This window comes from Homarus americanus, unplaced genomic scaffold, assembly GCF_018991925.1.
Source record: "Homarus americanus isolate GMGI-L3 unplaced genomic scaffold, GMGI_Hamer_2.0 scaffold34360, whole genome shotgun sequence".
Taxonomy (NCBI): Eukaryota; Metazoa; Arthropoda; class Malacostraca; order Decapoda; family Nephropidae; genus Homarus; species Homarus americanus.
In genome coordinates, this window is record NW_024739403.1 from 5,176,825 (window position 1) to 5,193,136 (window position 16,312).

Sequence of the window (16,312 nt, forward strand, 5' to 3'; positions counted from 1 at the left end):
TACTCTTTAAAATCACAAATAATAAAATCACTAAATATTCCCATCAAAATCACCTTTAAATATTCCAATAAAATTCATCATAAATAAAATCACCAAAACATGATCAAAATAAGTATTAACATTCCCGATACTAATGATAATGATATTATTATAATTTTTTTTATTTTACTTTTATTACTGTAATCAAAACACCATTGTTTTATCATCATCATCAACATCATCATCATACCAAATTAAAATTCATGAGTTAAATTGAAGGTCACGTAAGACAAACTTAATTACGGGTTGTGTCAAGGAGATGATGGGGGAGCTACTTACCGTCCTGCACTCATAACTCCCGTCAAGAAATACGATTTTTTCCTGAGCGACTAAATTACATCTTCTGTGTGTGTGTGTGTCTATTAATAAGTTGAGTACAATATATTAACTTTTAAGTACAATAGCTTAATCCCTTTGAGTATACATTTTTAACCCTTTAAGTACGATGTCTCAACCCTTTGAATTACTGTATTCCAGGAATTAAGTTATTTTACTCAAAGAAGTAAGTCATCGTACTAGAGGGATTAAATTATCGTACTTAAGGGAGCAAGTCATCGTACTCAAGTCATCGTACTGTAAAAGATTAAGTTATCGCAGTCTAAGATACCCCACAACACATGTTATCATAAAATATAATTAATGGTCTTTATAGTAATCGTTCGTTTGATCAGTAGGTATTTCCTCGATAAGGCTGGACACGTTCACCTCACACCATTAAAGAGTTCAAACGATACGTGTCTTGTGTTAATTGGGTCATATCAGTGGTTTAAAAGGGCCATGAAACTGTGTGTGTGTGTGTGTGTGTGTGTGTGCGCGCGCGCGAAAAGTTGAGGGTAGGAGGGCCAGGGGAAGGCAGAGACTGTGATGGATGAAAGATATTAAAAACTGGGTCCCCAGAGAGATACAAAACCTTAGAGAAGTGGTAAAAGTAGCCAGAGAACGTTTAGAGTGGTTCGCCAACCCTCAGACATGATAACGGTACTCTGATTGATTGATTGACGTTTGTGCATCAGTTATGGCAGCGTAGACCAATGATATGACTTTTTCGGGTAGAGTAAAAACTTGTAAATAGGCGTTGATGCCCTCTTACCCACAGATTATACCGTATTTTAATTATTATTGATTATTAATTACTTACGAATTTACATTCGTACTTTTTCGTGTATAATAATAATAATAATAAAAATAGTAATAATAATAAAATTAATAATAATAATATAATAATAACAATAATAATAATAATAATAATAAAAATAGTAATAATAAAATTAATAATAATAATAATATAATAATAATAATAATAATAATAATAATATAATAATAATATTAATAACAATAATAATAATACACGTACAGTCTTTAAGGTTTACTTCTGTCTTAGCAAGATCTGAATCAGGTAAAACCAACAAACGAGAATACGCTTTGTTTTTATTCTCTTACACTGAATTTTACACTTGTTGCTCTTAATTTTAATCATGCTGCGCTTAATTTTAATCCTGGTACGCTTAGTTTTAACAAGCTAAATATGTATCAACAGACATACACACTTCTAGATTCTTATTTCACTCCAAAAAAATATTGCATCTTCTCTTCAAAACGAAACCTGGTACAGTAAATCTAATGTGCAGTATTATACCTTAACACCAGGGTCAGCCGCGTCACCAACACCTTCGTCAGCTGGCAGGTCAGTGAGGGTCTTGGTGGGTGAAGTGACACCTGCCGTCTTGCTAAACTGACCGCACCATCGACTTAAAACTATCCTGAGAAACATTCTGATGTTTGTTTCTGAATACACTGATGTCTGGTTCTGGCTACACTTTTCAATGTGGAACTGTAAAATGACAGGTGTGTAAATCACCAGGTGTAACAAGGTGTCTAGACAGGTGTGGACGAAGAAACAAACCCTGTCGTTCTGTGTAGGAATATGTAGCTGACCTTGTTGATATATACTGTAGATGTGCTAAGAAACGTGTGACATTTATATTGGTTGTCTATAGAAGTGGTTTATATACTTGTACGAATACCATGGTCAGGCGTGTGTGTTTATATGGGTACAGAGAGAGAGAGAGAGAGAGATGTATAACTTGATATACACAGGTGAATCACTTTAACCCAACACAAGTCACCGTTACACAGCACAGGTCACCGTCACACATCACCAGCACAGGTCACCGTTACACAGCACAGGTCACCGTCACACAGCACCAGCACAGGTCACCGTTACACAGCACAGGTCACCGTCACACAGCACCAGCACAGGTCACCGTTACACAGCACAGGTCACCGTTCATACAGCACCAGCACAGTCACCGTTACCAGCACAGGTCACCGTCACACGCACACACACAGCCGTCACCGTCACACAGCACCAGCACAGGTCACCGTTACACAGCACAGGTCACCGTCATACAGCACCAGCACAGGTCACCGTTACACAGCACAGGTCACCGTCACACAGCACCAGCACAGGTCACCGTCATACACAGGTCACCGTCATACAGCACCAGCACAGGTCACCGTCATACAGCACCAGCACAGGTCACCGTCCAGCACCAGCACAGGTCACCGTCATACAGCACAGGTCACCGTCATACAGCACCAGCACAGGTCACCGTTCACACCGTCATACAGCACAGGTCACCGTCATACAGTCACAGTCACAGTCACACAGCACAGGTCACCGTCACAGCACCAGCACAAGTCACCGTTACACAGCACCAGCACAGGTCACCGTCACACAGCACAAGTCACACACAGCACCAGCACAGGCCACCGTCATACAGCACAAGCACAGGTCAGTTACATAGCACGGGTCACCGTCACACAGCACGGGTCACCGTCACACAGAACCGGCACAGGTCACCGTCAGCACAGGTCACCGTCACACAGCACCAGCACAAGTCACCGTTACACAGCACAGGTCACCGTCACACAGCACCGGCACAGGTCACCGTCACACAGCACCGGCACAGGTCACCGTCACACAACACCAGCACAGGTCACCGTTACACAGCACCAGCACAGGTCACTGTCACACAGCACCAGCACAGGTCACCGTCACACAACACCAGCACAGGTCACCGTCACACAACACCAGCACAGGTCACCGTTACACAGCACCAGCACAGGTCACCGTCACACAACACCAGCACAGGTCACCGTTACACAGCACCAGCACAGGCACCAGCACAGGTCACCGTCACACAACACCAGCACAGGTCACCGTCACACAACACCAGCACAGGTCACCGTCACACAGCACCAGCACAGGGTCACACAGCACCAGCACAGGTCACCGTCACACAACACCAGCACAGGTCACTGTCACACAGCACAGGTCACCGTCACACAGCACCAGCACAGGTCACGTTACACAGCACCAGCACAGGTCACCGTCACACAGCACCAGCACAGGTCACTGTCACACAGCACCAGCACAGGTCACCGTCAGGTCACGTCACACAGCACCAGCACAGGTCACTGTCACACAGCACCAGCACAGGTCACCGTCACACAACACCAGCACAGGTCACCGTCACACAACACCAGCACAGGTCACCGTTACACAGCACCAGCACAGGTCACCGTTACACAGCACCAGCACAGGTCACCGTCACACAACACCAGCACAGGTCACCGTCACACAGCACCAGCACAGGTCACCGTTACAGCACCAGCACAGGTCACTGTCACACAGCACAGGTCACACACAGCACCAGCACAGGTCACTGTCACACAGCACCAGCACAGGTCACCGTCACACAACACCAGCACAGGTCACTGTCACACAGCACAGGTCACCGTCACACAGCACCAGCACAGGTCACTGTCACACAGCACAGGTCACCGTCACACTGCCCCTTCAGACCTTAACATACCATCTACTTAAGCCTAAGTACATCAATTCCCACATTCTTAAGGCCGTTAAAACACAAATTCCACGGGTATTGGGGCTTCAAGTGCTCTGATTGGTCGTGGCTAACAGTGACGTCATTATGTCAATACCGTCCAACATATACACCAATCTCAAAGGTAGGACGCTAAAAAAATAAAAGTAAAATCCATGCGCATCCGGGTAGGAAGTGTTGATTAGTCCTGTGTATTAAGACATCAGGTAGAATTCTTCCCACTGTCTAAGTTATGTTTAAATAATAATAATAATAATAATAAAATAATAATAATAATAATAATAATAATAATAATAATAATAAAAATCATAATAATAAAAATAATAATAATAATAATAATAATAATAATAGTAATAATAATAATAATAATAATGTCTGTGATAGATTAAGTTAGACTGGTACAATACTTCATGTACTGGAGAGGCAGAATCAGCTGTTATGTGAGAGAAGGACCAATCACCGCAAGGCTTGCCCTCAAATGCGTGTATTCTACCCAAAGGCTTTGTCATAGCGGCTCCCTCACCCCCTCAACTGCATTCTGCTGGTGATCAATTCCCATTCCTGTTCCCGGGAATGCCGAAGGGGGGAACACGCGTGCATATGACACACTCTCTCTCTCTCTCTCGCTCTTATTTACAACGTCACCAAAACATGCTATCCGTCTGAGACAAATCGGTAATTACCGTATCACCGAACACCTTAATGACCCAATTAGCATATTTAAATTAATTAACCTGATATTTAAATAGTCCCATGATGATAGGAATAATTCTTACGTTGTTTGTTTTATTATTAAGCCAAATTTGGGAAGACCGGAAGTAGCTAGTCAGATTTGGGCGAGATGTTGAGAACACGAACACACACATAAGAACATAAGAACATAAGAAAATAAGGAGTCTGCAATAGGCCGGTTGGCCTGTGCATGGCAGCTCCTGTCGAGAGTTACTACCACTCTCTATCATCCAAGAATCTATCTAGCCTCCTTTTGAAACTTTCCAGAGTTCCCGCACTTACTACAAAGTTGCTAAGCTTGTTCCACTCGTCCACCACCCTATTTGTGAACCAGTTTCTTCTTATCTCCCTCCTAAACCAAAACTTATCCAACTTGAATCCGTTGCTCCGAGTCCTATCCTGCTCGGATATTATAAGAACTTTATCTATATCCCCTTTATTGATTCTTTTCACCCACTTAAATACTTCTATCATATCTCCCCGCACTCTTCGTCTTTCTAGGGAATGCAAGTTAAGTTTCTTTAACCTATCCTGATATGGAAGGTTTCTAAGTCCCGGAATCATTTTTGTCATTCTTCACTGCACCGACTCTAGTAAATTTATATCCATTCGATAATAGGGGCACCAGAACTGAACCGCATAATCGAGGTGCGGCCTGACTAGCGCAAGATATAGTTGCAATAAGACCTCTGCACTCTTGTTACTTACACTTCTAGATATAAAACCCAATACTCTGTTTGCCTTATTTCGAACATTAACGCACTGTTTTCTAGGCCGTAGGTCCGGGCTTACAAGTACCCCTAGGTCTCTTTCACAAGTCGACTTCTCTAGGTTGATGTTGTTGAGGCTGTATACATTATAAGTATTTGTTCTTCCAATATTATGTACGCTGCACTTGCTGGTGTTGAATTTCATTTGCCATTTTTCAGACCACCCCTGCAGTTTATTTAGATCCTCCTGTAATGCATTTGCATCCTGCCCTGAATTAATTGCCGCCCTATTTTGGTGTCATCCGCAAACTTGCTTATGTCACTGCTGATCCCAGTCTCTAGATCGTTTATGTAGATTATGAACAAGTGGGCCTAGTACTGACACCCTGGGGAACCCCACTGGTTTCACGGCCCCCTCAGATTTAACACCATCTACGCTGACCCTCTGCGTTCTATCGGTGAGCCATGATTATATCCAATTTAGCACTTTCCTCGATACCATGAGCCTTAATTTTTCCAGAAGCCTCTGATGCGGTACTCTGTCAAATACTTTGCTAAAGTCTAAGTAAATAACATCGTAATTTTCGTCATATTCTACTACCTCGAAGACTTTCCTAAAAAACGTTAGCAGATTTGTTAGACAAGATTTTCCTTTGTAAACCCATGTTGAAGTCGTAGATTAATTTTGTTTTCTCTAGATGCGATCGGATGCTATCTGCTATAATTGATTCAAGAAATTTCCACTACTGACGTCAAACTGATCGGCCGGTAATTTGACGCTGATGCTCTGTCTCCCTTTTTGAATATGGGTACTACATTTGCCTGTTTCCACAAGTTCGGCACAACTCCAGTGTCTAATGATTTTGTAAATAAGTTTACGAGGGGTCCGCTAATCTGTTCCCTGCACTCTTTCAAGACTCGAGGGAAAATTTCATCCGGCCCTGGGGATTTTGTTTTCATTATGTCTAAATCAAATGTAAGTCTGTATATTTTCAGCCACCGGCTGCAACTCTATTAATAAACCGTTTATTATTATTATTATTTATTACACACACACACACACAAATAAATGCAGCGTCTATCTATATAAAACAGACAAATAACATTCTTCCTGGCACGTCCATCATTCTTCACGGTGAAATGGACTGAACTCAAAAAATGAACCAAACTCATGAAAAATTTAAAAAACTCATAAAAAATGGATCAAACTAATAAAAATTGGACGAAACTCATAAAAAATTAACCAAACTCATAAAAATGGACCAAACTCTTAAGAAATGGACCAAACTGATAAGAAGTAAACCAAACTCACGAAGAAAATAAAAGCAGTTAATTCAACTCCATAAAATGCTGCACAAAAACTAAATGAACTCAACACAAGGCCATTTCTATAAATATATATAATCATTAATAATAATAATTATGGATAATTTACGATAAATGACAGAAAATTAGCTCGATTAAAGATAATTGGTTTTGTATCATACAGAAATTATATACTCCAGTTACCTTCAGCTGCGTCAGAATAACAGACAAATATAGATTTCTGAGGATAACATAAAGAACAATATAAAATGGGATTCAGGTTTGTGGCAAATATCTAAACAAAAACGCAGTGTCAGATTCGGGTTCTTGGTGAAGTTGTAAATACCACGCAGAGATTCGTGGTAAAGTAAATAAATAAAAGAAATGCTAAGTAATATTTTTGTTCAGAGAAAAATGTTTACAAGAACGCACGATAACATGATGATTAATCGTGGTAAACATGTGAGCGTACCCTCCTTCTATCCTCCCTTCCCATCTTCCCCCCATCCTTTCCCTCCCTCATTCCTTCCATTCTACCCTCCCTCCCACATTCCTTCCCTCTCACCTTCCTTTCATCATGCCCTCTCCCTCCTCCCCTTCCATCATCCCGCCATCCTTCCTCCCATAATCACCATCGCTTTCTCCCATCATCCCCATCTTTCCTCCATCGTCGCCATCCTTCCTCCATCATCCGCCGTCCTTCCTCCCATCATCCCCGCCATCCTTCTCCCATCATCACCATCCTTTCTCCCATCATCCCGCCATCTTTCCTCCCATCATCCCACCATCCTTCTCCCATCATCCCACCATCGCTTCCTCCCATCATCCCATCTTCCCCTCCCATCACATCCCACCGTCATGCTCCATCGTCACCATCCTTTCCTCCCCGTCATCCGCCATCTTTCCTCCCATCATCCCACTTCGTCGCTTCCTCCATCGTCCATCCTTCCTCCCATCGTCATAAATCCTCCCCTCCCCGTCATCCCTTAATCCTTCCTCCCTCGTCCATAAATCGCTTCCCCTCCCCGTCGTCACGCCGTCACGGTCCTCCCCGTCGTCCGCCGTCGGCTATGTCCGTCGTCCCGCCGTCGCTCGCTCCGTCGTCCGCCATCTTCCATCCCGTCGTCCGCCGTCGCTTCACTCCCGTCGTCCGCCGTCATCCTCCCGTCGTCCGCCGTCATTTCCTCCGTCGTCACCGTCGTACCACTCCGCGTCGTCATAATCATTACACTCCATCGTCATAGTCATTCCTCCCCGTCATCCGCCGTCATTCCTCCCATCGTCACCGTCGCTCCCCATCGTCATCATCCTTCCTCCCATCGTCGCCATCCTTCCCCTCCCATCGTCCATAATCGCTTCCCATCTGTCCTCCTTTCTCCATCGTCCCACCATCGCTTCCTCCCATCGTCACCATCCTTTCTCCATCGTCACCATCGCTTCTCTCCCATCATCACGCCGTCGCTCCTCATCGTCGCCGTCGGCTTCCTCCCGTCGTCCGCCGTCATTTCCGTCCCGTCGTCACCGTCGCTTCCTCCATCGTCCGCCGTCGCTTCCTCCCCGTCGTCCGCCGTCATTTCCCGTCCCGTCGTCACCGTCATTCTCTCCCGTCGTCGCCGTCATCCTCCCATCGTCGCCGTCATTTCCTCCGTCGTCCTTGTCCTTCCGTCCATCGTCCGCCGTCGCTTCCTCATCGTCCGCCGTCGCTTCCTCCCGTCGTCGCCGTCCTTCCGTCGTCGTCACCAAATCATTCTCTCCCGTCATCCGCCGTCGCTCTCCCGTCGTCCGCCGTCGCTTCCTCCCCGTCGTCATAAATCGCTTTCTCCCGTCTTCTCCGTCGTCACATAAATCATTCCGTCCCGTCGTCACCGTCGTACGTCGTCGCCGTCGCTCGCGTCGTCCGCCGTCGCTACCGCCATCGTCGCCGTCGCTCTGTCCCATCGTCCACCATCGCTTCCCTCCCCTCGTCCGCCGTCGCTATCTCCGTCGTCATAAATCGCTTCCTCCATCGTCGCCGTCATTTCCTCCGTCGTCCGCCGTCATTTCCGTCACGTCGTCCTTTAAATCGGCTTCCGTCCCATCATGCCGCCATCCTTCCTCCATCATCCCTCCTTCCTCCCATCATCCGCCATCCTTCCATCCCATCATCCCACCGTCCTTCTCCCCATCGTCCCGCCATCCTTTCCTCCCATCGTCGCCATCATTTCCTCCCATCATCCTCGTCGCTTCATCCCATCATGCCATAATCGCTCTCCCATCGTCACCATCCTTCCCTCCCATCGTCGCCTCGCTTCCCGCCCGTCGTCCACCGTCATTCCATCCCTCATCATAATCCTTCCTCCCGTCGTCCCGCCGGCAGCTATGCTCCGTCGTCCGCCGTCGCTTTCTCCGTCGTCCTTAATCATTTCCTCCCCATCGTACCAAATCTGTTCCGTCGTCATAATCATTTCCTCCCATCGTCACCGTCATTCCTCCCCGCCAATCACCATCGCTTCCTCATCATCCCACCATCCTTCCCTCCCATCATCCCGCCATCCTTCCTCCCATCATCCCGCCATCCTTCTCTCCCATCATCCCGCCATCTTTCTCCCATCATCCCATCCTTCCTCCCCATCATCCCATCCTTCCCTCCATCATCGCCATCTTCCCTCCCATCATCCTGCCATCCTTCCCTCCCATAATCCCACCATCCTTCCTCCATCATCCACCATCCTTCCTCCATCATCCCACCATCCTTCTCTCCCATCATCTGCCATCCTTTCCTCCCATCATCCCGCCATCTTTCCCTCCATCATCCCGCCATCCTTCCCTCCCATCATCCCGCCATCCTTCCTCCCATCATCCCGCCATCCTCCCTCCCATCATCCCGCCATCCTTCCCCCCAACATCCCACCATCCTTCCCTCCCATCATCCCATATCCTTCCCTCCCATCATCCCGCCATCCTTTCCTCCCATCATCCCACCATCCTTCCCTCCCATCATCCCGCCATCCTTCCTCCCATCATCCGCCATCCTTCCTCCCATCATCCCACCATCCTTTCCCCCCCATCATCCCGCCATCCTTTCCTCCCATCATCCCGCCATCCTTCCCTCCATCATCCCGCCATCCTTTCCTCATCATCCCCATCCTTCCCTCTCATCCCCCATCCTTTTCCCATCATCCCGCCATCCTTCCTCCCATCTCCCACTCCTTCCCTCCATCATCCCCATCCTTCCCTCCATCATCCCGCCATCCTTCCCTCCATCATCCCATCATTCCCTCCCATCGCATCCTTCCCTCCCATCATCCCACCATCTTCTCTCCATCATCCGCCATCCTTTCCTCCCATCCCCTCCTTCCCTCCCATCATCCCCATCCTTCCCCTCATCCCCATCTTCCTCCCTCATCGCCATCCTTCCTCCCATCATCCACCATCCTTTCCTCCCATCATCCACCATCCTTCCTCCCATCATCCTGTAATCCTTCCTCCCATCATCCTACATCCTTTCCCCATCCTCCACCATCCTTCCCTCCCATCATCCCCGCCATCCTTCCTCCCATCATCCCACCATCCTTCTCTCCCATCATCCACCATCCTTTCTCCCATCATCCTTCCCTCCCATCATCCCATATCCTTCCACTCCCATCATCCCACCATCATACCTCCCATCATCCCGCCATCCTTTCCTCCCATCATCCCATATCCTTCCCTCCCATCATCCCCACCATCCTTCCCCTCCCATCATCCCACCATCCTTTCCTCCATCTCATCCCGCCATCCTTCCTCCCATCATCCCGCCATCCTTTTCCTCATCATCCCTGTCCTTCCTCCCATCATCCGCCATCCTTTCACTCCCCATCATCCCGCCATCCTTCCTCCATCATCCACCATCGGCCTCCGCAATCCCACCATCCTTCCACTCCATCATCCCACCATCCTTCCCTCCCATCATCCTCTCCTTCTCTCCATCATCCCGCCATCCTTTCCTCCCATCATCCGCCATCTTTTCCCTCATCATCCTCTCCTTCCTCATCATCCCGCCATCCTTCCCTCCCATCATCCCGCCATCCTCCCCTCCCATCATCCCGCCATCCTTCCCCCCCCCAACATCCCTGCATCCTTCCCTCCCATCATCCCGCCATCCTTTCCTCCCATCTGTCCGCCATCAGCCCTCCATCATCCCGCCATCGCTTTCCTCCACATCATCGCCATCAGCCTTCCTCCCATCATCCGCCATCCTTTCCTCCATCATCGCCATCCTTCCTCCACATCATCCCGCCATCCTTCCCCCCATCCCCACCATCCTTCCCTCCCATCATCCCTCCTTTCCTCCCATCATCCCGCCATCCTTCCCTCCCATCATCCCCGCCATCACTTTCCTCCCATCATCCCGCCATCGCCCTCCCATCATCCTTAATCGCTTTCTCCCCATCAATCGCCATCCTTCCTCCATCATCCCGCATCCTTCCATCCATCATCCCGCCATCGCTTCCTCTCATCATCCCACCATACTTTTCCTCCCCATCCCACCATCCTTCCCTCCCATCAACCCGCCATCCTTCCCTCCAATAAACTCTCCAGGACTTACCTTCCTATGTAGGATCTGCCTGACGGCGTGGTCACGTCCTTGCTGGCACGCGTACATGAGGGGCGTGACTCCTTCCGTACTGCCCCCAGGAACTGCTTCATGAGGCTCCTCCATCACCCCGGCCAGCCCTCCACCAGCGCCGCTCACACTCGCCACCGCCGCCGCCATCCTGTGTGAGAGGGAAGTGGTTGAGTGTGAGAGGTGGTTGAGTGTGAGAGAGTGGTTGAGTGTGAGAGTGGTTGGTGTGAGAAGAGTGGTTGACAGAGAGAGAGTGGTTGAATGTGAGAGGAAAGTGGTTGACTGTGAGAGGGAAGTGGTTGACTGAGAGAGGTGGTTAGTGTGAGAGGAAAGTGGTTGACTGTGAGAGGAAGTGGTTGACTGAGAGAGAAGTGGTTGAATGTGAGAAGTGGTTGACTGTGAGAGGAGTGGTTGAATGTGAGAGAGTGGTTGAGTTGAGAGGGAAGTGGTTGACTATTGAGAGGGAGATAATACAGTGGTATATAAAGGGATGGGGGTGTGGGAGTGAAGAGGAGAGATGAGGGAGACAGAGAAGGGTGAGATTGTATGAAAGGGTGAAGTGAGTGGGAGGAAAGAATAGAGGACTGTGAGGAGTGAGAACACCAAGATAATAGAAATGAAAAAAAAAAAAAAAAAAAATATATATATATATATATATATATATATATATATATATATATATATATATATATATATATATATATATATATATATATATATATATATATATATATATTTATTTATAAATATATATATATATATATATATATATATATATATATATTTTTTTTTTAATAGAACAGAGAGATATTAAGGTGGCTAATACTGTTGTGTATATATGTGAGGTGAATTTCAGGTTACCGTGTTTCACCTGGTCAGGCTATTTCAGACTGAATTTATTGTCTAATTTTGAGGCTGTTATTATATTGTTTACCTTCCTGACTAATTATGTGAAGGTAGTTTGTTATTCTGATGATGTAAACATGTACTACGCACACGCACACACACCATCCCCGACACCGGCTCCTACTACCACCTGAGATCCCCTGTCCGAACATTGCTGTTCGACACCACAACCGCATCCAGCCCATACGTGCACGAACAGTCGTATAGAACAGCCCAGTCCCAACCATTGTAAAATTATCAATAACATGTAATAAATCAGTGTATTCACTCCCGGTAAACACTGCTCTTACACTGTCACTATGTTGAAATGAACTGTAGTTTGAGCTGATCCCCATCTAAGTTATTATATATCTTATTTGTGTCACTTATGTTACTTGTATATTATTTGTAATCCGTAACCCATTCCCCAAATATGTAACTGTAAATTTTCAGCCTTCTGGCTGCCAAGCTCTTTCAATAAACCGTTAATTATTATTATTATTATTACACACAGGGCCTGAAAGGTCCATTAGGCGAGTGCATTAGAGAGAGATCAGGGAGACAGGCATCACCGACCCTGCCAGAAAAGAGAAGTTCAGTCTTTGACATGGTTGTATGACCTCTACACATCTCTCAGTTATTCATGGCTACTTCACCGCCATTCATCTGTTAATCTCTCTCTCTACTTCTACACCATTATTCAACACGTCTCTCTATGTATTTAGTAATTTGTCTCTTCTCCCTCTTCTTCTGTATCTCTGACCTATGTGTTTTATTCATCACTCCTCTACTTACAGTCAAATTCACACACACACAAACACACACACACTCTGTCTATCTCTCTCTACCCGTTTCTTTGTTTGTGTTTGTATCTTTTTAATTTACTAGTTTGTTTGTCTTTAATTATATACCTTTTATACCTCTCCTTATCTGTTTCTATATATGTCTGTCTGTCTGTCTGTCTTGCATTATCACGGTTTATTTACTCACAATTTATTAAGTTTAAATCAATAGCTTTATTAGTTATTCGTATCATCCTGCCATCCTTCCCTCCCATCATCCCGCCATCCTTCCCTCGCATCATCCCACCATCCTTCCCTCGCATCATCCCACCATCCTTCCCTCGCATCATCCCACCATCCTTCCTCCCATCATCCCCATCCTTCCCTCCCATCATCCCACCATCCTTCCTCCCATCATCCCACCATCCTTCCCTCGCATCATCCCACCATCCTTCCCTCCCATCATCCCATCCTTCCTCCCATCATCCCACCATCCTTCTCCCATCATCCCCCATCCTTCCTCCCATCATCCCACCATCCTTCCTCCCATCATCCCACCATCCTTCCCTCCCATCATCCCAAAATTCCTTCCCTCCAATAAACTCTCCAGGACATTTATGTGGAGTTTGTCCAAAGAATTTCAGACATTATGTTTTCCCACACAGCGCCATCACCACGTACTGTACGGTACATTATTCAAGTTCGTATTTTATGTAGTTTTTTATATGCCACTTTTGTTGTTTTATTTGTCTTGATATTTTATATCTTGAATCTTGTTGGTGGAGTTTTTGTTATTATTGATAAAGTTGTTCTTGTTTTTGCAGTTGAGAGTGTTGTTGTTTTGACGGTGTTGTTGTTGTTGTTGTTGTGACGGTGTTATTGTTGTTGTGACGGTGTTATTGTTGTTGTGACGGTATTTATTTATTTGTGACAGTATTGTTGTTGTGACAGTGTTATTGTATTATTTTATTTGTGACAGTGTTATTGTTGTTGTGACAGTATTGTATTGTTGTTGTGACAGTGTTATTGTTATTTGTGACGGTGTTATTGTTGTTGTGACAGTGTTATTGTTATTTGTGACAGTGTTATTGTTTATTTGTGACAGTGTTATTATTGTTGTGACGGTATTGTTGTTGTGACAGTGTTATTATTTATTTGTGACAGTATTGTTATTTGTTATGGCAGTATTATTGTTATTGTATTGGTGTTATTGTTATTTGTGACAGTGTTATTATTTGTTGTGACAGTGTTATTGTTTTGACAGTATTATTATTGTGACAGTGTTATTGTTTTTGTGACAGTATTGTATTGTTGTGACAGTGTTATTGTTTGTGACAGTGTTATTATTTGTGACAGTGTTATTGTTGTTGGACAGTATTGTTATTGTTGAACGCAGTATTGTATTGTTGTGACAGTTTGTTATTTGTTGTGACAGTATTTATTATTTGTGACGATGTTATTGTTGTGACAGTGTTATTGTTGTTGTGACAGTGTTGTTATTTATTTGTGACAGTGTTATTGTTGTGACAGTGTTATTGTTGTGACAGTGTTATTGTTTGTGACAGAGTATTATTGTTGTGACAGTGGTATTTGACAGTGTTATTTGTGACAGTATTGTATTTATTGGTACAGTATTATTATTTGTTGTGACAGTATTATTGTTATTTGTGACTTGTATTGTTATGACAGTGTTACTGTTGTTGTGACAGTATTGTATTTATTTGTGACATTATTGTATTTATTGTGACAGTATTTGTTATTGTTATTATTGACAGTGTTATTGTTGTTGTGACAGTGTTATTTTTTTGTGACGGTATTGTTATTTGTTATGACAGTATTTATTTATTTGTTGTTATTGTTGTGACGGTATTGTATTTGTTGTGACAGTGTTATTGTTATTATTGACAGTATTTACTGTTGTTGTGACAGTGTTGTTATTTGTTGTGACAGTGTTATTATTTGTGACAGTGTTATTGTTATGACGTGTTATTATTGTTGTTGTGACAGTGTTATTGTTGTTGTGACAGTGTTATTGTTGTTATGACAGCAGTATTTATTTATTTGTTGTGACAGTATTATTGTTTATTTGTGACAGTATTATTATTTTTATGACAGTATTTACTGTTATTTGTGACAGTATTTATTATTGTTGTGACAGTATTATTATTTGATTGACGGTATTATTGTTTTTGTGACGTATTGTATTTATTATGACAGTATTATTATTTATTTATGACAGTATTATTATTTATTGTGACAGTATTATTATTATTTGACAGTATTTATTTATTTATTGTTATTGTGACAGTATTTATTATTGTTGTGACAGTGTTATTATTGTTATGACAGTATTGTTATTTGTTATTGTGACAGTATTACTGTTGTGTGACAGTATTGTATTTGTTATGACAGTATTTATTTATTTGTTGTTATTTGTGACAGTGTTATTGTTGTTGTGACAGTGTTATTGTTGTTGTTTAGTGTTATTGTTATTTGTGACAGTATTGTTATTTATTTGTGACATTGTTATTTGTGACAGTGTTATTGTTGTTATGACAGTTTGTTATTTATTTGTGACAGTATTATTATTTGTGACAGTGTTATTGTTATTTGTGACAGTATTTATTATTTCTTGACAGTGTTATTATTGTTATGACAGTGTTATTGTTGTTGTGACAGTATTTGTTATTTGTGACAGTGTTATTGTTGTTGTGACAGTATTATTATTTATTATGACAGTATTATTATTTATTTGTGACAGTGTTATTGTTGTGACAGTTATTGTATTTGTTATGACAGTATTGTTGTGACGTATTTGTTGTTGTTATTATTATGACAGTGTTATTATTTATTTGTGACAGTGTTATTGTTGTTATGACAGTGTTATTGTTGTTGTGACGGTATTTGTTGTTGTGACAGTGTTATTGTTGTGACAGTATTGTTGTTATGACAGTGTTATTGTTGTTGTGACAGTATTGTTATTTGTGACAGTGTTATTGTTTTTATGACGGTGTTATTATTTGTGACAGTGTTATTGTTGTTATGACAGTATTGTTATTTGTTGTGACAGTGTTATTATTGTTGTAGTATTGTATTTATTGTTTGAGTATTTGTTGTTATTTGTGACAGTGTTTATTGTTGTGACAGTGTTATTTTATTTGTGACAGTATTATTATTTATTTGTTGATGTTATTATTTGTTGTGACAGTGTTATTGTTATTGTGACAGTGTTATTATTTGTTATGACAGTGTTATTATTATTTGTGTGACAGTGTTATTATTTGTTGTATTGAGTATTGTATTGTTATGACAGTGTTATTTTGTTGTGACGTGTTATTATTTGTGACAGTATTATTGTTGTTGTGA

General features: G+C 43.5%; 1 protein-coding gene across 1 annotated transcript in view; it reads right to left on the reverse strand.

Moving 5' to 3' along the window:
- LOC121874618 overlaps window positions 1–11,435 on the reverse strand; it is a 72,472-nt gene extending 61,037 nt beyond the window's left edge. Inside the window, 1 exon segment of the mRNA XM_042378846.1 lies at window positions 11,262–11,435. Within this exon segment, the coding sequence (XP_042234780.1) occupies window positions 11,262–11,429 (168 nt within the window). The 5' untranslated portion in view covers window positions 11,430–11,435.
- Between the last annotated feature and the right edge of the window lie 4,877 nt (window positions 11,436–16,312).